This window comes from Capra hircus, chromosome 11 (genome assembly GCF_001704415.2).
Source record: "Capra hircus breed San Clemente chromosome 11, ASM170441v1, whole genome shotgun sequence".
NCBI lineage: Eukaryota > Metazoa > Chordata > Mammalia > Artiodactyla > Bovidae > Capra > Capra hircus.
Genome location: NC_030818.1, coordinates 48,418,217 through 48,438,533, shown reverse-complemented (window position 1 = coordinate 48,438,533; position 20,317 = coordinate 48,418,217). Strand labels below are relative to the sequence as shown.

Sequence of the window (20,317 nt, the reverse complement as noted above, 5' to 3'; positions counted from 1 at the left end):
AAAAAAGATCGGGTGAGTGCAGGATGAGGGGAGGGGGAAAGAGGGGCAACTGCTTAAGAACTGAGCAGCTCCAGGGACAATCAAGCCCAGCCCAGGTAAGCTGAGGTGCTCAGCCCTGCTCCCGGGTACCAGGTTCTGGCCTCTCCCCGGGGCTGCGAACAAACTAGAGCTGTATAAACTCAACAGAGCTCTTGATTACCTCTCCAGGGAGGAGCAAGGAGCTGCTTAAAGAACTCAAGGCATGATTCTCTTTCAGTAATTCAAGCTTAGCTTTTTAAATGGGAACTTCTCAGAGCTGCTTCTAGAAACACTTGCTGGTCACGTCCCCTCCTCCAGCCCCTGCAGGAGCCCTGCTGCTAAGAACTTGTAAGCTGGGCGAGCAGGTGCCCTGATGTGTTGGGCTGGGAGGCAGCTACAAACCTCTTGCTTTCTGGCCAGAAGCATCACCACCTCTGTTTGCTGAGGCTCCAGGTAGAGCCTATCAAGGTGTCCTTTGAATCACACTGTATTCTTGGCACCATGAGAGCTTCATCTCATACACACACACACACACACACACACACACCCACACCCACCCACCTGCTTCTTGAGGGCAGGTATCAGACCTTAAGATCTTTGTGGGGAAATCAGGTGTCTGACTCACATAGAGAAGTCAACTCACCAATTAAGAGGGGATGCTGGCTGTGACCTGGCACAACCCAGGGCTTATTCTAGTAAGTTGGCGATTCTCAACCCTGCTCATATTAGACTCATGCTTGTTGCTCAGTGGTAAAGAATCTGCCTGCCAAAGCAAGAGACTTGGGTTCAATCCCTCAGTCAGGAAGCTCCCCTGGAGAAGGAAATGGCAACCCACTCCAGTATTCTTGCCTGGGAAATCCCATGGACAGAGGAACTTGGTGGGCTACAGTCCACAGGGTCGCAAAGAGTCGGACACGACTGAGCACACACACACATGTGGGGTACGCAGGATCTTAGTTCCCCACCCAGGGAATGAACCCGCGGCCCCTGCAGTAGAAGCGTATCATCCTAACCACTGGATTGTCAGGGGAATCCCAGGTGAGTCCTGTTTCTGCCAGCTTTCCCCTGGTGCCAGTGCAGGACACACAGGCTGAGTCTGGTCATCATGTACCTGGAGGGAGCAGCGTGGGCACTGTTCTCAGACGAGGCCTCCCCTCCCAGCCCAGCCATAGCTCCCTCCCACCGGCTTCTGCTCCCCTGGCCTCAGGGCTAGAAGCTGGTTGTGGACGGGGGACACCGTAGGGACTGGCTGGAGTCAGAGGGGGAGGCTGCCAAGGCTGAGCTCTCCTTCCACACCCTCTGCCAAAAAAGCAGAAGAGGAACCTGAGCTCTGACTGCGCTGAGTAGTTTCACTTGTGAGCTCTCAAATCACAACACAGAAACCATAAACCAAAGAACAAAAAAACCAAAAGCCTGAAGTCTCTTCCATGTTTCTCCTCCTGCTGGCTGGTTCCAACGATGTTTATTACTCAGCCTGAGTTGGAATAACATGAGACAAAAATAGAAACAGCCTCTGGTTCTACAAAGCCTGGGTCCAAGTCCTCTGACTTTTCTGTCCATGCCAGGGCCCCATGCTGCTGGTACCAGAGGTCAAGGGAGCCCTGGATGGGGCAGAGCCTAGAGAGACACAGGCCTCAGTGCTGGATTGAGAGCAGAGCTAGGGAAAGACAGCCAGGCAACTCACTCCAACAGTGCAGCCCGGCTGGGGATTCAGGGTTTCAGGTGGGAGTGAGCTGCCAGGGCCCCGGCGAGGCATGCCCCAGGCTCAAGGCTGATCTGATCAGCTGGGGTGCAAAGCCACAAGCCCCAGGCACAGAAAGTGGGTGGGGAGAGGTCTCTACCATCCTGTGCTTGGTCCAGAGAGAGAGCCTCAGGAGGGACTCTTACGGAACTCTGTCCCCAGGGGCTGGTGCAGCCAGCAGAAGCAGGCCAAGGGGCAGCAGTGTTCTGCCCGTTTTGAGCCCCCAGGAAGCCTGCCTGCAGTCACCGGCTGCTCACAGCACTGAGACCTCACCTCCTTACCCTGGGGGTGTCTGGGGGTTGCACGTCCGAGGTGTCCTGCAGCACCGGGGAAGGTCCAGCCACTTTGAGCCAGGGTTGGGGGTCTGGGGGATATCTGGTAAGGACTTCATTCACATCCTGAGATGGGAAGGGGTGAGGATGAGCAACTCATCCACTTCCCAGGTGATCTCAGTCCAGCTCAAAGGCCAGCTGCTCTTTGGACCCTCAAAGTCACTGCCAGGCCCTGCGCCATCACTGTGAAATGCCCAGGACTCTGGTCTCCCGGTTCTCTCCTGTGACGGGCGGGCTGGTGCGCAGGTGTCACTATCTTAGTGGCTGCTTGAGCTCGAAGAGGCCGGTCCCACCCTTGACGACCTTCCCGACCACGAGGCAGGCTGATGGGGACCTCAGTTCGTCATGGGATCCTGGGAGACACAAGAGCGCTTGTGAGGTGTAGCTGGGAGTGATGGGAGGGGAAGAGACAGGTGTGGAGGGCACTCAGCAAGATGCTTGGCGGTTAGGGCACCTCCAGGGCCACGAGGGTGGTCCTGAAGCTTGGGGCCTGGTGGGAACGATGCCGCGTTGCTTCTGCATTTTGAAGAGAGGAAGACCCTCCCCTTTCCTCCAAAAGGCAGAGGCAGCCCTCCAGTCTGGTGCCCACCCACCAGCGCTTCCTGTGTGACAGTCCAGGCTCTCCCCAACGTGCGAGGTTGTGGAAGGGTGCCTGAGGGATGAGCCTTGTCTGCCCAGAACAGATTCAGGCAGGGGTGGGGAAGGCCAAGGATGTGCCCACGACTGACCCAGGAGGGTGGCCTGCTTCAGAAACTGGAAGCTGGTCTCAAACGTCATCTGCTGCAGTGGTGAGGAGTTTGACCGGATCCCAAAGCGGTTCAGTGGCTTGTAAACACCCTCGAAGCACATGTAGTCAGCCACCAGCGAGAGGTGGCGGGGGTCAACGGTGATGCCTGTCACAGGGGTGGCAACAGAAGGATGGGGGTTCAGCAGTGAAGAGGGGATGGGGAGAGGGGGGAGCAGCGTCACCTGACCCTAGGGCTCCCCCCGACCCAGCTCCGTTACCTACTCACTCAGCTCTCTGACCTGACCTCGGTGGGCAGCCCTGTGTCCCCGGGCATCACGACTGAGCAGGGAGCAGCCCTGCAGGACACAAACCGCTACAGCGCTGTGTGCCTTTGGGAACTGAAATCCTGAAGGCGAGGTCAGGACACGAGCCACTGCAGCGCTGTGTCCCTTTGGGAACTGAAACCCTGAAGGTGAGGTGAGGAAGAGGCTCTCCCTCTGAGGCCAAGATCAGAAACATGCCGGGGGGTGGGGAGGCCTTGGGGACGGGACTGACAAGACTGACACCCAGGGACCCTTCTTTATGGGGGCCCTGAGGGTCCCGTGGGCTCCACCCTCACTGCACCCATATTTCAGCTCCTTGAAGATCTAGACTGGCACCCCGGGGCCTCCTGCCTGCCACCCGCATCCCCTCTCACCATATACGGCAAACACGTCCTTGATCTCCTTTTCAATCACGCGCAGTGCAGCCTCGATGCCGTACGTGCTGGCCATGGCATGGATGTCGTTGGAATAGAGACGGCGCAGATCCAGTACCTGCGGGGGGCGGGAGAGGATGGCGTGGAGGGCCTTGCCTTCTGCTCCCTCCCACGGACATGTCCCACCCCAGGGCCTCGCTGCCTCCTCGGCTAGCGTGCTCGGGTGCAGCTGATGACAAAGTGGGCGTGAGGTGGCCCAGGACTAGCCTAAGGAATGGTGTGAGCAGAGTGGCCGACAGGATGCTGGCTAGGCCCAGGGTCTCTCTCACCATCAGCCAGGGCTGGGTGATGATTCGCTACCCACTTTCAGAGTCAGGAACAAAGGTGTTTGTTTATATAACAGAGAGACCTGTTTCAGAGGGTGGAGGCTCTGCTGGTAGGTGAGGCAACTTCCCTGGCAGAGATTCAATTTCCTTCCCTGGGCACGGGGGTCTGCCAGGCCTCTCCAGGGACCTGAAGCTCCAATTCAGCCATCCCCGGGCAGGGCTCACAGTGGCTGTGTGCTAGGGCATGTCACCGCCAAAGGAGACAGCAGAGACCCCGGCAGGGTGTGACTGATCCCACGGGCATGACTCGAGTGCGCCCTGTCAGTGGCTGGCACTGGGGAGGCCTGAGCCCTGCCTGCTCTGTCCTCTGGTGAAGCAGCTGGCAAAAGGCTCCAGGCAGAGGTTGGGCGTGTGCAGGGCAGTGCTGTGGGAGGAGGTGTGTGAGGCTGGAGGGCCCTGCCAGCTTAGTGTAGATGAGGGAAGAGTGGGCTGGTCCCAGCAACTCAGAATGCAGTGGGGAAAACTTGTGCCTGGGGGTTGAGAGCATCTCAGAAGGTTCTGGAAGATGAAGTGAACTAGGGGGAAGCAAGAAAGAGCTCAGAGGAAAGGATGCGTGTGCTTGGGAAGCAGGGGGAGCAGGATACAAAGCACTCTGCCGGGTGTGGGGGCCCAGGGCCCCGATCACCAGATAAACCGAGCAGCTACCCAGCCAGCACTCAGTATAACTATTTCTTACAAGTCTATCTTCGGAGGTTTCGATTTCAAAGAAAAGAAACTGCACACAAATTAATTTTGGAAACTCTGAGTTCAGTGAAGTTAGGCAGGTTTCGTTTTGCAAATCTTAACTAGACTCATGTGCACTGGAGATCCCCCAGAGGTGGGCCGGGCTGCAGACTTGTTTTGGGAACCCTGAGTTAGAAGCATGAATAGCCCAGGGAGGGCCAGGACAGAGCGGCTGAAGCCTGAGCTTGCGTGAGGACCTATCCGCAGGACAGCATGCGACCCTGAGGAGACACGCACCTCGGCGTACTTGAACAGCTCCGGGAGGTTGATGCCTTCTGTGTTTAAGACAAGCTCCTTCTCATTCTTACTGTTGGTGGTTTCATTCAGGAGGCACCTTGTGATACCCCTGGTTGCATAGATGACAGCTCCTTGGGCCAAGGATGCACCAGGGAGCTCATGTCAAAGTTGACCTTCATGAGAGGGAGCTTCAGCGTCACCTGCAAGAGGAAGGGTAGCTGAGCGAGAAGACAGGGGTGCCCCAGTGCCACACCACTCAGGGTCCCTGAGAGACCCCTCCAGAGCCCCACTGGGGCAAGCTGGGCAGTGGACTTGGCACGTGAACATGGGCTGACGTAATGACCACATGGCACCATGTCCGGTCCCACAGACTGAGGTGAAAACGGCAGAGCACCATCCATTTTCACAGATGTCGTTGAGGAAACTCACCTCCATACAACATGACCTCCACTCAGCATCACCCTTGATATCCTTTCAATGACCAGAAAGCAAGACACACATCCCTCTGTACGTGTACTCCTGGTCAGTGACTCATATCTGTGCTACCATTTACGAATCACTGAACTGGATCAAACGAAAGGACTAAAGCCAGGGTATGTGTAGATGTCTAGGCATCCAGACCAGCAAGCCTTCCAGGGACACTGCAATCCTGGAAGCGATGACCAGGCAGAAAGGTGGTGTGAGGAATGCAGAGTCTGCCGGCCTCTGTGATGTGCGTCAACACACGGGTTGTATTGAGGCCTGAAGTTCCCACGTGAAAGTACCTACAGGGCCTGATGGCTCAACAACCCCCAGGCTGTTACTGGAAAGCCAGAGTGAGTGGGCCCAGGAGGGGGCTGGGACCTGGGGTAGGCTGACCCCCTCACGGGCACTGACCTGGCACCACAGGCCGCCCTGTGTGTCGTACTGGTAGTCCTCTATGAACGGGTGGCACTCGCGCACCGCCTGCGCCCGGCGCGCCACTGCCTCGGCCTCCTGGGGCTCCCGGCTTCGGGCGCGCTTCTGTGGCTGCATCAGGGGGGCGCTGGGGAGCGAGCTCTCCTCGGGGGCCCAGCCGCCTTCCTCCTGCTCCTGCTGAACGTCTTCTTTGAGGCCGGTCCTTTCCTCCTGAACGTCCTCGTCCTCCTTCTCGTCGTCTTCCTTCTCCTCCTCCTCCTCTTCCTCCTCGCTGTCGTAGTCGACCTGGTGGGGATGGAATTCAGGCCCTGTCACTTGGGCCCGACCAGCAACCTGAACTTGACCTTGCAGAACAAGTGCCACCCCCCTCCCCCACCGCCCACCCCCAGAAAAGCTCTCATCTGCTGGCCGACCCCAGCCCTACCGGTTCTATCAGCCTGGCCTCTGCCCTCTGTTTGGCCCCTGGGGACGCCAGCCCCTCAGTCCCAGGGCTCCCTCCTCGGAGTTGTATGCCCCTCTCTAGCTCTCTCACCTGGGAGCCCCACTGGCCCCTCCACACCACCCTCTGTCCTGGCAGCAATCATAGTGGTAAAGGACTGAAAGGGGGAAGGGGAAGGACGCATTTTCATGGTAAAGACAGAAAGTGCCTGACTTTCCCTCCCAAAGGCCTCGGGGTCTCCCAATTTGATTCAGGTACAGGGACAGCCAGTCCTGAAGGGGAGCCCTTGGCCGGCTCCTGCCTACTCACCACCCTATGAACACCACCTTTTCCACTGAATGATTGTGCTAGGCAGACTGGTCTTGCTTCTGCATGATGCAGAGGCATGTCCTTACACACCGGGGGGAGCCCTCAGGTGTGACAGAGGTGTCACCTCAGCCAAAGGCCCCTCACCTCCTCCTCTTGTTTTTCCTTGCGTTTGGCATCCGAGGCATCAGCATCGCCCTCCTCAGCTTCAGCGTCCACAATGTGCCCCTCCTCTTCCTCGTCGCCCTCCTGCTCTCCCTGGGGTAAAGGAATAAGTAAGAGAAAGATGAGCGCCATCTATCCATGCACCAAACTGGTCACCCATCCACCTGCCTGTCTCCTTACTCAGCCATCCAGCCACCCACCTGCCTCTCACCCATCCATTCATCACACAGTACCGACCACCTTCCCAGTTCCATCTACATCCCTTCCACCCACCTACCCAGCCCTGGATTCCATACTTCCTTCTCTTCAGCCTAAATCTTTATATATACCACTTGTAAAACCTTGTATCAAGAAGAAAAAAAAAAGTGCCAAGGCTTTCCAAGTTATTAAAAGAAGACGGTGCTAATATTGTTCCAAGTATTTATGCTTTGGGTGGAGATGAAAAGAAAGAATTACCTTGGCATTTTAGAAACTAAATATTTATTCCTTTCTCCTGACCTTGGCACCTAGTTCTTTATGATCTCCTTCTGGGTGATTTAAGAATTAAGACTGGGCAGCCTTCCAAAGACATTCCAATTGGTAGACTCCAGGGCAGAAGACCTGGAATTCTGTCTAGGCCAGATCCTCATTTTAGGGATGAGGAGACAGGCCCAGAGAGAGGAGGTGTCATAGCTGAAATCACAGAGCTGGAAAAGGATGGGACCAGTCTTCACTGCACCCCTGTCCAAGCAGAGAACAGCCAGCTGTTGACTCAGACAAGACCCAGGGAGCTGGCCACACACTGCCTCTGTGTCTCTGGGCAGATGTATGTATGTATGTCTTAGTCGTTCAGTTGTGTCCCATTCTTTGCAACCCCACGGACTGTAGCCTGCCAGACTCCTCTGTCCATGGAATTTTATAGGCAAGAATACTGGAGCGGGTTGCCATTCCCTTCTCCAGGGGATCTTCCTGACCCAGATAAGGTATCATCATTCCTGGACTATTTTGCCTCCAATGGTGTCCCTCTGGCTTCTTCCTTTTCCATCACTGGAGCCCAGCTTCCCTGCTTCAGAATGCCTCTCTGGTCCCTGCCCAGTACTCTGTGAGTCTCAGTTCATCTGGCCTAGGTAAGTCAAAGGCAGAGCCGATGAACACATAAAAAACTTCCAAAAGTCTAGTAGGTACCATTACTTTGAGTCTATCCTCAGGATTAAAAAAATTACCTACAGAGGAGAGGGGGCCCTGAGAACAGACAGATGGATGAGCTGGGGCTCGCCAGTGGCAGCTCCCCTCCGTGGCCCTCCACACCCAAGAAGGAAACACTGCTTCTCGGCTCTCAGAGCAGCAGATAAATCCTCAGGTAAGGGACTGCCCTCGTGGTCCGGTGGTTAAGACTCCATGCTCCCAATGCAGGGTGCACAGGTTCAATCCCTGGTCAGGGAACTAAGACCCCACATGTTATATGGACACACACACAGACACACACACACACAGACACACACACGCTAAGGTAAGCAGAGAGAGAGGCCAACCCTAGGAAGGGGTGTAAGGAGCACTGAAAACAGTCACAGAGCCACCGGCACCCTAAGGGGGTCCCAGCCTTGGACCTCCCTATGATGGTCCCCAGGGGCCCCCAGGGGACTCGCTCACCCGACTCCTCTCCGACTCGCCAGCACTGTCTAGATCCCGCTGGGTGGCTCTCCGTGTGTTCACACTTCTGAAAGCTGATGCTTTACTGTTCTTCTTCCTGATGGCTTCCATCAGAATTTTAAAGAATCTAAAACGAGAAGAAAGCCCCGCAGCCCCGTTCAGTACCAGCATCTCCACTTTTCCTTCATTGCGGGGATAAGATGCTCTAAGTACTTCACCCACTGGAGGTGATGCTAGGGACTGATTCAGGAGACAGAGACCGTGGCTCTCCAGTCAGCTCATTTTTCCCCCTCTTGCTATTTCTGGGAGGGGGTTGGCGGGGGGCATCAGAATGGCAGGGCTGAAAGTGTGCTCCACCATTCGCAGGGGGCATGGCCTGGATCACCACCAAAGGTCTCATGGGCCATTCCCAGGGGGTGTGGCCTCAATCACCACCGATGATCTCCTGAACTTTACTTCTCTTGTCTGGAAAGTGTGGGTGTCATGCAATCTTGCTTTAGGGATCAGAAACATCCCCACGTCCACCAAAACCTGTCATGGGGCCTGGTAGGCCGGCTGCTCAATAAGTGACAGTTGTTGGTGCTGTGTGGGGCCAGCTAACTAGTACAGCAGGGCCTTCAGTAGGAGGGGCATCCAGGCTGGGACCAGGGCTGCCCCCAGCCCACCTACTACATCTCCAGGAAGTGCTTGGGGCTGACAACTTGTCTCCTTGGTGTGGGAGCCCTGACGATTTGATGAGAGAACTAAGCTGTGGAAGAGCTTATCAAGAGTCTCCAAGGCAGTGGTAACGTGCTTTGCAGTAAATCATGTTGACAGATTGTGGTGGTGGTTGTTTAGTTGCTTAGTCCTGCCCAACTCTTTTGAGACTGCATGGACTGTAGTGTGCCAGGCTCCTCTGTCCATAGCCAGGCAAGAATACTGGAGTGGGTTGCCACTTCCTTCCCCAGGGGATCTTTCTGACCCAGGGGTTCGATTGGCAGCTAAAGTCTGTACCACTGAGCCAGCAGGGAAGCCCAACAGGTTAGGACCAAGGGAATTTAAAAGGACTAACTCGAGGCGGAAAGAGCCCAGCAGGCCTTCCCCGGCCTCTCCTCCTGGGTTATCTATTCGTCGCCCGCCCTGTCTCCTGTCCCCTGCTCCTGTCCTCATATGTCCTCTTGCTGGCCTTCTGACCGGCAAGCAGCCCACCAAATGGACTGCTTTTAATTATACAAACTATCAGTTCCTCATCTGCCCAGCCAGCCAGCCTGTGTTCTCTGAGCATCTGTGATGTGCCTGCCATGTGCCAGCCCAGGGGGCAAAGCCAGGATGAAAAGACAGGCTCTCAGGACCTTAACTGGAGGAGTGAGCCGATCACATGTTTACTATTTTGTTTAGCAAAAGCAATAGACTGCTACTCTCCCTCCCAATTCCCTGCCCCCACCCCCGCAAGTTTTTAAAGCTGTAGATAGTTTTGGCTGAGGTTTCTGCCTTTGGAAGGCTCCTTACCCACTGATCCAGGAAAAAGCCTGGTCACCAGGCAGGAGCACAGGAACGAGAGGGCCAGACAGGGAGATGCCCGGATTGACTTTAGAAAGATATATGATCAACGGGGAAGAGAGAGAGGAAGAGATGCTTCTGAAAGGACAGGTTCAGCTCTCCACTCTGCCAGAGGCTGGAGAGAGACAGACGAGGGCCTTGACCTCATGCAACTGTGGGGACCACTCCCGCCACACGCCCAGAGTCAGGGAGCCGGAGGCCCACAGTGATCACTCTGTGAAGGTCATGCCATCTGTCAGAATGTGACAGCTGAGGTGGAGCTGGACGGGGGCAGCAGCGGAGAAACCTCCCTCCCCCATGAATTAATTACACAGGGAACATGACTCTCGGCTGTTTCCGAAGGCGCCTGCCAACAGCTCACCACCTGCAGGGTCAGCCTCACAGAAGCCAACCTGGTGTGACACAGCTGGGGACTGGAGGTTGGAACTCTCCTCCTGCCTCTGAGCTCAGTATCCTTCCCACCTCACAGCCCCAGCCTGCCTTCTGAATCATTTACACACACACCCAACGGGATGGGTGCCGGGAGGAATATTTAGGGGAGCTTCATGGCTTATTTGTGTCCATTAGGGAAGCGCCTCATGTGTTTCTATCTTTTTTCTCTCCCATTTATGGAAAAAAGAGTCTCGGAAAAGAGGTGGAGAGAGGTGAAAAAGAGGAGAAGGAGAAAGAAAAAAGAAAAAGCTTCTGGGGGTGTGTGGGGGGTGTGGTCACCCTTCTGAAGGCACATTCCCATCCCTGTGTGGTCTGCATGGGGCCTGAATGGGGCAGGCCCGGCAAAGGCAGCCCAACCACTCACCCCACCATGCCACTCCCTCGCTTGAGCCGGCCTGCACAAGCCATAGAGTAGCTCCACCAAGGGTGAGGGCCCAAGGCTTTGTTAATCACAGCTTTTCAAGTGCTCCAGCCAAATGCAAAGTAGGAGCCGACTAAGTATTTCACCACTGAGAAGAGAAGTCAGGGCTCTCCCTAACAAGAAGAAATTTTTAAACAGTGATGGATTTTTGATTCCCCCAAATGAATATAAACAGAAAGAACTCTGGGCACAGCATGGTGCATACCTCATGCAACTTTCCTGCCTACACCTAAGATGCGTGGAAATAGGGCCGATCGGCCTGCTCTCAGTAATTCTCAAGAGGCCGTATGATCCTAATTCCCGTTTCTCAGACAAGGGCTGCCTGGTCAGCACAAACACGTGGCACACTGGGAGAGATGTTCCTCCCAGTTAATTAATGAGCTGGCATCCAGTCTCCTGCAACGTGACCCAGCCCCTGAGAGCACTCCTGACAGAATGAGCCTCCTCCACCCTGGCGAGGGGTGACGCACATGCTCCCCAGGGCCTGGCCGGCTCCCCCATCCAAAGGGCTGAGCTCACATCCAAGGTCATCTAAACAACCCTGGCTGTCCTACATGCCACCTGCTTAGTGGGGCCAGGCTGCAGCCAGCCTGAGTCTTCAGGTGAGAGCGAAGAAGAGGGCCTGGGCAAGACAGTCACTCCCTCGTGGCCACGCTTCCCCAGGACTGCCCTGCGAGTGGGCGGCACTCAGCAAATACTTGTGGGATCACTGTGTAGATGGACATCCTGCTTCCACTCTGCCCTTGGTTCTTTGATTCTGAGTAGCACTGGAAGACCTGAGGGCTGTTCCAGACTGAAGACAGGGGCCAGGGGTCTGTGGCCAAATCCTGTTAACATCTAGTTGAGCCTCAACAGGCTTTTACAAAGGTATGAATTAGCTGCCAATGCTTACAAATTAGAGACTAATTTATAAAAGAAAAAGCAAGCAAGGGCTTCCCAGGTGGCGCTAGTGGTAAAGAATCCACCTGCAATGCAGGAGACATAATGAGACGTGAGTTCAATCCCTGGGTTGGGATGATCCCCTGGAGGAGGGCATGGCAACCCACTCCAGTATTCTTGCCTGGAGAATCCCCATGGACAGAGGATCCTGGTGGGCTACAGTCCATAGGGTTGCTAAGAGTCAGACATGACTGAGACGACTGAGCAAGCACACATGCGAAAAAAAACCCACAAAACCCAACAACCAACCAAAGACAGGAAAAAAAAGAGAAGTAGTTTTCTTATTACTTTTTTTGAATCAGAAGGTCTGGCCACCCTGGCCCACATTCCTGCCCTCTCGAGGCAGGTGACATGCTCTCCAGCTGGCCAGGGGCTCCCAAATGCCTCACCAGCCTTCTTACCTGCCGACCCCGCAGCCATTTCAGTCTGCGCTCCACCGTCCAGGGTCAGCTGGCGGGTCAGCTTTGTTGGCTCTTGCTGGCTTGCACCAGCCCTGAGATGAAACCCCCTTCCAAATCCTGGGCACTCAGCACTGTGGCCCGTGCTGTCCAGTGTCTAACAGTGACTTGAACTTGAGAGAAAAATGGATGCTCAATCTCCCTACCAGAAGGGAACCAGATCTTCTCCATAAAAAGGTGGAGGTAGAACCTCCCTGGTGGGTCAGTGGTAAAGAATCTGCCTGCCAAGGCAGGAGACGTGGGTTTGATCCCTGATCCAGGAAGATACCATATGTCTCGAAGCAACTCAGCCCACGTGCCGCAACTACTGAGCCCGTGCTCTCGAGTCCAGGAGCTACAACTACTGAGTCCACGCACTGCAGCTACTGAAGCCCAAGTGCCCTAGAACCCATGCTCCAAAACCAGAGAAGCCACCGCAAGAAGCAGCCTCTGCACTGTATCTAGAGAGCAACCCCCATCTGCCGCAACTCGACGAAAGGCCACACCATGACAAGACCCAGCACAGCTGGAATAAATAAATAAAGGAAATTAGTTTTAAAAGCTGGAGGTTAATCCCAGTTATAGAACCATGTTTAAGAGCAGCATGTTGTTAGCACAGGGCTCCTTCCTGACAGAATATAAATGTATTAAGAACCACGTCATGTCAGAAATGAACACCACATGCTGGTCTGACACCACAGCACCATCACTCTGATAAAGTTCTGTTCTCTTTATGGTCCATGTACTCCTACACCTTAAATCCTCCAAATACGAGTAGATGAAACTCATGGGCCAGAGAGTAGGAGGCAGGCAGGGCAATGGAGTCATATCCACAAGCGAATCATCTAGGCAAGAGCCCTCAGGCCCTGGGAGTTCTGTGGCCAGGAGCCCTCAAGGCTGAAGACAAAGTCATACAATAAGAATCTGCCAAAGTCAAATGGCCTGAGCCCTGACCTGGTTTCCATGAAGTGTAAGATGTCCTCGGGCCTCATGCACTTCTCCTGCTGGTAGTACGCGTGTGGCAGGAACTGAAATCGCAGCTTGTATACCCGGAACTTGTTCTGTTTCTCCCCCATATAGAAGGACTCCTGGACATCAATTTTCTCCAACACCTAGAACCAGACAGACAGGCAGGACCCAGTGTGCCCCATGCCTGGGACTGAGCATTAAAAGTGGGAAAACTGAGTTTGCAGGCACAGGGGCTGGGACCACGAGCCAGTTTTAAATGAGCGCTGCTGATGTAGATCCCTCTTGGGCTAGGGAGAGGGACCCCCAACCCTGTAGGTCACACCTTCTGAGAAGGGCCTGAGGCTGTAGGGAGAGGGCTCCAGCGGGGGTGGTAAGTTAATCAAAAAAGTATCTTTATTTGTAAGGCACATAAGAATGCTACAGAACCAGTGGTTACTTTTAAAGCTTCCTGACCCACTCCTGTTCAGCAGCTGGCAGAGGAAGCCTGCCTCTCTCACTGGTGAAGTCTGAGCCCCGGGTCAGAAGAGCTGACAAAGGCCCTTCTTCCTGGATGGGAGGATGAATGGAGGGGACACAGGAAAACGCCCGCAGCTGGGTCTGAGGGAGATCATTACCTCCCCGAGACACACTCTGGTGAGTTGCTTCTTCAGGCTTTTCACTTTCTTCAGCGCTTTCTTGGTATTGAACACAGGTACACTCATCATCGGCGTCTTGATGTTGGCACTGGCCACCATGAGGATTTCCCGCAACCTGTCATGGAACAGGGGCACATCTGAGCCAAAGAAGCACCTGGAGTCTCTATTTTGCAAAGTCTTTCTCATCAACATGCTTGAGTTCTTTCAGGATCTGCAAGAGACCTTAGGATCTTGAGGAGGAAATACACTGATCAGGTGTCCCCGCTCTGGCCCTGTGTGTGACAGCAAGGGACTCTGCAGTCAGCTTCCTCCACTGAAGCATGGGCTCCTCAAGGACAGGGCTGTGTCTTCTTGCTTCCTGTCCCCTGTGCCTCACTTACAGCGCTTACTAAGGGCTTACTGAACAAACGAGAGATGTAAGGGAAACAGTGTCTGCAGCGCTCCTACTAGGCACAAGGACCACGGCCAGGCCTCAGCCACGGCTCAGTGAGCCAGCCTGGCCTGCCTGCACTGTGGCCCCTGCCCTCCTCTTCTTCCCCACAAACCCCGAGGCTGAGAAAGCTGAGGAGCCTGAGTCCCTCAACTAGGAAGCGGCCTGGGCGGGCAAGTGAGTGTGATCTCTGTTCTCTCCTCTTGCCCAGCAGCCGTCATCCTGCAGGGTGCACACTGACCTGAAGAGCCAGGGTCCCTCTGGATTCTGTTCTAAGTGAGTGGTATCACCAGAGCCAGGCAACCAGATGGCCTGACCCCAGGAGCCTGCAGTTCACAAGCATTCCAGGGAACTGGGATCCAGGAGTTGGTGGAGAACTAAATGGAGATGCTGAGAGGCCTGGGCATGGATCCAAGTGCAGAAACCAGTTGGGCTCTGGAAATTCCAACCCTGACCCCCACTCTGATGACCCTGTTTCTCATTCACATATACTCTCAAAACTTCATACACACACCCCCCCCACACACTCTCACATTCATACTTACACACACTCTCACCCACACACTCATACATTCATACATACACTTTCACATTCATACACACTCACACACACATTCATACACACACACTCTCACTCATACACACACACACACACACACACACACACACACACACACACTTTCACACTCTAATGAAATGCCCTCCTCCCCCGGAGCAGGCTTGGACAGACCCTGCCCGTGTACCCTCGAAGCCCACCTCGGAATGCCCAGGGTGACGTTCATCTCGCCTCTGCCGGCAAAGTGGAAGGTGTTCAGCGTCATCTGTGTGGAGGGCTCCCCGATGCTCTGGGCGGCCAGCAGGCCCACGGCCTCACCCGGGTCGCATAGTGAGCGCTGCCACTTGAGCTGCAGCAGAGTCCTCAAACTGGAAACAGGGCGGGAGGACATCAGGGGTCAGAGACACAGACACCACCTGCCTGTCGGAGCTGACGACAGACCCGTGAGCAGGGTGTGTGCACCTGATGCCTCGTCCTCCTTCTGGGCTTGTTTTACCAGGCAGATGGTCCTTCTAAGCCTTCAGTTCCTGCCAACGACCCTGAAATGTCCTAAGTGACACAGCACAAAGCCCAGCTGGGTGGCTGAAGCTCTGGGTGTCCACGTTCAGACGGCTCACGTCTACCCAGAGAATGTCACGGAACCTGCGAACTCACTATTCACATTTCCCTTGGCTAATTCTTTATTCCCCACTGGCTATGACACCTTGGAGAGGGCTGAAACCTCCCTCTGTACAAACTAGGGAGAGGTTCACCGAACAAGCATGGGGATCTGGTGGGGGAGGTGGGAATAAGGCACTTACCTTCTTAATTAGTGCAAACGGCTATGGGCCACTTTGGAAGCATGCATGCTATACGATTTTGTAACCTTTGTAACTTACTAATAACCCTTTTTCCTAATTTTAGAACAGCCATAGAAACACTGTGTGACCCCAGCACATAGGACAAGGAATCGACTCAATAAATCAAGACTAAATGGACCTTATGTGTGAGTGCAGAGGGAAGTAATAAAACTACATTTCTATCCAAGTTTTTTATTAATAAAAATCAGACTTCTCACTAACCTGATGTGTATTCTCTCCCAACTACTTCAAACCAGTGAAGTCTGAGTGCGTATCAGTATTCCTGACAGAAAAAACCTTCAAATACATTGGGGTTGCCCCCAGAGCTTGGGGCTTGCAAACAGAGCCTCTGAAAGTCACGGAAGTGCACTTTCCTCCCCATCTTGGCCCGCTGAACCCAAGTGACGGTCCCCGGGGCTAAGCCTGCACCACTCCTGATGCAGCACAGTTGGAGGGAGGACCCACGTGGTCCTTCTGAAAGTAAATGGCAGCATCCTGAGCGGCAGGGGGGAAGGTGAAAGGGAATCGGGGCCTTGCTCTTGCAGGGAAAACCCAGTTGGCAGCTCAACCACAACCTGCTGTGATTTAGTACTCCATCTTCATACCTCTGAGGCCTGGCTGGAGAGACCAGTTTAAGGCATAAAAAGTGACAGCTGTCCCTCCACTCCAGGCCCTCCACCCAAGAATCTGTCTTTGCTCCTCCTCCCGTCGCAGTCCCACTCCCTGGACCCTCAGACTCCCCGTGTATCTGCAGGGTTTCATCAGGGACAGGACATGCAGCCAACCTAGAGCAGATGACCTCAGGCCTCCAGCTCTGCAGGCCAGGCTGAGAGAACTGAGCAGGAAGGACCCCCTGATGACTGCTCTGAGACCAGTGCCCCAGCAGACATTCCTTGGGGGTACATGTCACCTTTCAGTTCACTCTGGCTCAGTGCTGGTCCATGCCTGGCTCCCCACTTATCTTGTTAAGTCACTTGTCACTAAGTCGTGTCTGACTCTTTGCAACCCCATGGACTGCAGCATCCCAGGCTCTGCTGTCCAGGGAATTTTCCAGGCAAGAATACTGGAGTGGGCTGCCATTTCCTTCTCCAGGGGATCTTCCCGATCCAGGTTGAATCTGTGTCTAATGCATTGGAAGGCAGGTTCTTTACCACTGCACCACCTGGGAATGGGAAGCCCAGACTCTACTTCAAAGGCAGTCAAAGACAGCAATGATCAAGGAGCCATTCATTAATTCCTTAACATTCTAGTTTTAATCACGATAGTTATTTACACTGGCTTTGAGCAACAATATTACATTATGCCATACTAAATTTACAGCTGACAAAACTTTAAGTATTTTTCATATTAATTAATTTCTTTTCCCTGTTTTATTTTTCTGTGAACAAGTCCAAGCTGGGGACTCTATGTGGTCCTTCTTCCTCAAAGCTTTCAAACTCGAAGCTCAAAGGGTCACTGGAATTATCAGACCCAGCTCCTACAAAAGGCTAAGATGTGGTGTCAAAGGGCAAAGGATGATCTGTGCCAGGTCCCAGGGTTGGCAGCTGCTGACCAGAGTCCCTGCCTCTCACTGAGCCATGCCTACCATCCCACACTCAGGAGAACGGTCACTATGTAAGTGTCCTTCCCCGCAGAGCAGTCTCCTCCGTCTTGGCCCAGGTGGGGGACGGACTCTTGCTTAAGCTCTCATCTGTCCCGCAGCCCTTGGGCTTGCAAGGTGCCCTCTGTTTCACTTCCCTCCCTCCTGCTAGAGTCTCAGACCCAGCAGGCTGCCGGAGTGGGCAGGGAAGGGCCTGAGAGAAGCAGTCTCCCTCTGCAGGTGCCAAAGGCTGATGTTATTACCTGTCAAGAGAAAGCCCCGATTTCTCGTAACTCCTCTCTGCCTGAGCTGCCCACTCACAGCTGTAGTCGTCCATCTTCTTTTCAAATGTTTCTGACACGGATGCAAAGTAGATGTCTGGGCGCCAGACAGACAGACTGGGGTCAGGACAAGGAGCCGCCTTCTTCTGGTACTTCCTCCGGCTTTGTTCATCTAACTCAGCCCACATCCTCAGCATCTGGAAGGAAGGACAGGACTCAGCTATGTGGGACAACACCAGAACAGGCTTCTCTTCCTGGGGTGTCCAGTAGGATGAGGAGGATCAAAAGGCCTTGCTTCAAATGACAGTGTGGGAAAGGGACAGAAATCTGACAGCATAGGAAAGCCATCTTGACACTGGAAGCACAAAGAAGCCGAATCCATCCCAGGGCGTACTGCTTGACCACGACTCTAGGAACCATTCGTTGTGGCCCATCAAGCACAAGCAGGGCGACCGTGCAAGCTTCTCTCCAAACTGCAATTCTTGTAGAATAAAATAGAACATTATTAATAATCACCCTGGGATGAGAGGCAAGCCAGGGCTGTCTCAGGCCAACGAGGACACAGTCACCATGAGCCAGGTGACCGTGCCGATCTGCGTCTGTCCTCTGTCCAGGCTTTCACATGCCCGATGCCCCAAAGCTGATCCACAGCAACCGCTTCAAAGCGCTCCCCTGCCTCCTGGCTCAGCTATGCTTAGAAGGTGGGAGATCGCAGAAGAAGAGGGGAAAGGGGGAGGAGAGGAAGGCTGGATATCCAGTCCCCACCCTAAGGGGTCTCTGAGCCCCAATCTCTCAATGAGGGCTCCTGTCACGTGGACGCTGCCCACAGCCACCTTCTCCACCCCTGGTGACTGTTCACGTCCTCGGGGAGGCTGGGGAACCCAGCTTACCAGCCCCAGTTAGCTGCCTGGAACCCTGCCCACACCTCAGTAAAGACGCGTGCGTGCATGCTCAGTCGCTTCAGTCATGTCTGACTCTCTGCGACCCTATGGGCTATATAGCCTTCCAGGCTCCTCTGTCCATCGGGATTCTCCAGGCAAGAATACTGGAGTGGGTTGCCATGTCCTCCTCCAGGGGATATTCTTGACCCAGGGATTGAACCCGAGTCTCCTGCACTACAGGTGGATTCTTTACTTCTAAGCCACTGGGGAGGCCTCTTTGTAAAGATTTCTCCTCCTCAAATTGATATTTGAGTGCCTTTTTTCCTGGCCAATAGTGAATGAAGCTAGAGTTCATGGCTGGACCTTCTACCAGGAAAACAACCCCTCATCCCCTCAACCCCACTGATCCCCTGCCTCCTCCAGCATCACCTGGTAAGTCTCGGGGGTGCGGCCGTTCTGGTTTGTGCCCTCAAGGTTCAAGGCTTTCACAGCCGCCTGAATTTTCTGGGAGTAATTCAAGAAGGCGCCTTTCCTCAGGAGGGCGTTGGAATGCTTGCTGTGCCATTTTTTGACGGCTCTGAAGTGACGGAGAGCTTTCTGGGGATCCGCTCTGGATAAAACTTCATGGAGATGCTTCGATTTCATTATTACCTAGACAAACAGACCACACAAGCAAGAAAGAAGAGGTGAGGGTGTAACACAAAGGCCATGGCACACAACTCACACAACCTCATAGGAGGTGGCCCGTGTGGAGCCCTCACGATGCCCCTTGGGGGGCTGAGCACCCACTGCTAACCAGGGCCTCACTCTGTGCCAACCAGAGTCGGGAGCTGGCGGTCTCAGGAGCTGAGGTCATAGGGCAGAAACCCTGACACTCAAGAGTCCTTCCAGAACATGGGTATTTCTGAGAAGAAAGGAGAAGGGGACAGGCACCAGGATGGAAAGGAGCTGGCCCTTAACTTTCAATCTGACCACCTGCTCATGACCTTGAACAGGCCATGTCAGTTTCAGTATCCCAATCTGCAAAACCTGGGGAACTGCTCAGCCGATGCTGACGATCCCTCTTGGGCCAATAAGGCATGGAATGAAAACCACGGGCTTGTGAGTCAGAGGGCCTGGGTGCAGACACAAGCCCTGCTTCTCACCAGCTCGTCACTTAAACTCTGATACTCAGTTGTCTTGGCTGTAAAATGGGCAGAGGGGGCCCTATGTGCCCAGGCAGCAGTGAGGAGGCAGGCAGACAGCAGCCACAGTGCACTCGAGTTTAGGACCGTAAATGTCCCCAACAGTGCAGCTGTTCGAAGCATCTGCCATGTCAGGTGTTCCAGGGCGTTGCTTGGTGCTTTTAAATTCTCCCTACTCCCTACTCCCTACTCAGCGGTCACCCTGATTGGGTGGCAGAGCTCAGGGTGGGAGGTCCACCACATAGGCCCTACCCCGCCACCCCCAGGCTCCGGAAGGTGGCACACTACCTCATAGTTGCTGGCGAGGAAGGGGAACTGCTTAGGCTGCAGGAACTGTGTCTTGGGGATGTCCAGGCCGTCCTCCCCGTACAGGAACTGCACCACGCTGCCGTCACTGTCGCGGACTGTCAGGTCATACTGGACAACCAGCCCCTCCAGGTGTTTGATGATGCACCTGTACAGAGACCCTCGGCTCAGTGCCTACTGGGGCTCCCCGCCTACTGGGGCAGCCTTTGATGGGGCAGGTGGAAGGCAGAGGCAGAAAGGCGGACTGCTATTCTACAGCCAAGCAAGCCCCGGGACAGGCTGGCTCCTGTGCCCCTGTGTGACCCTCGCTCCCATCTCCAGCCGTGGCTGCCTGCCCTGCCCAGGAAAAGGGCACACCTACCGACACCTGGACCCTTCCTGTAAACCTCTGAGTTCACGCTAAACCAATCCTCTAGAAGGAGAAGAATGCTGGCTATTTTCTGTCTCAGAACACCCATGGATTACTTTTCAGAAATTTTTTTTTTTTTTCCTTTCCCAAAGGGATCTTAAGCAAATTGGCAATGAAAATGTGAAAAAGTGACAGAGCCTGAATGGACCCGGGACGCTGAGCCACCTGAAGGTGGCAGGGCAG

At 54.4% G+C, this 20,317-nt stretch overlaps 1 protein-coding gene across 1 annotated transcript in view; it reads right to left on the bottom strand.

The window, feature by feature from the left end:
* POLR1A (RNA polymerase I subunit A) overlaps window positions 1,438-20,317 on the bottom strand; it is an 86,477-nt gene continuing 67,597 nt past the window's right edge. Inside the window, 14 exon segments of the mRNA XM_018055368.1 lie at window positions 1,438-2,444; window positions 2,820-2,984; window positions 3,516-3,633; window positions 4,862-5,007; window positions 5,010-5,061; window positions 5,738-6,043; window positions 6,651-6,761; window positions 8,298-8,424; window positions 13,020-13,177; window positions 13,649-13,784; window positions 14,856-15,023; window positions 17,337-17,551; window positions 18,665-18,886; window positions 19,708-19,873. Coding sequence (XP_017910857.1) covers window positions 2,344-2,444; window positions 2,820-2,984; window positions 3,516-3,633; window positions 4,862-5,007; window positions 5,010-5,061; window positions 5,738-6,043; window positions 6,651-6,761; window positions 8,298-8,424; window positions 13,020-13,177; window positions 13,649-13,784; window positions 14,856-15,023; window positions 17,337-17,551; window positions 18,665-18,886; window positions 19,708-19,873 — 2,191 coding nt within the window. The 3' untranslated portion in view covers window positions 1,438-2,343.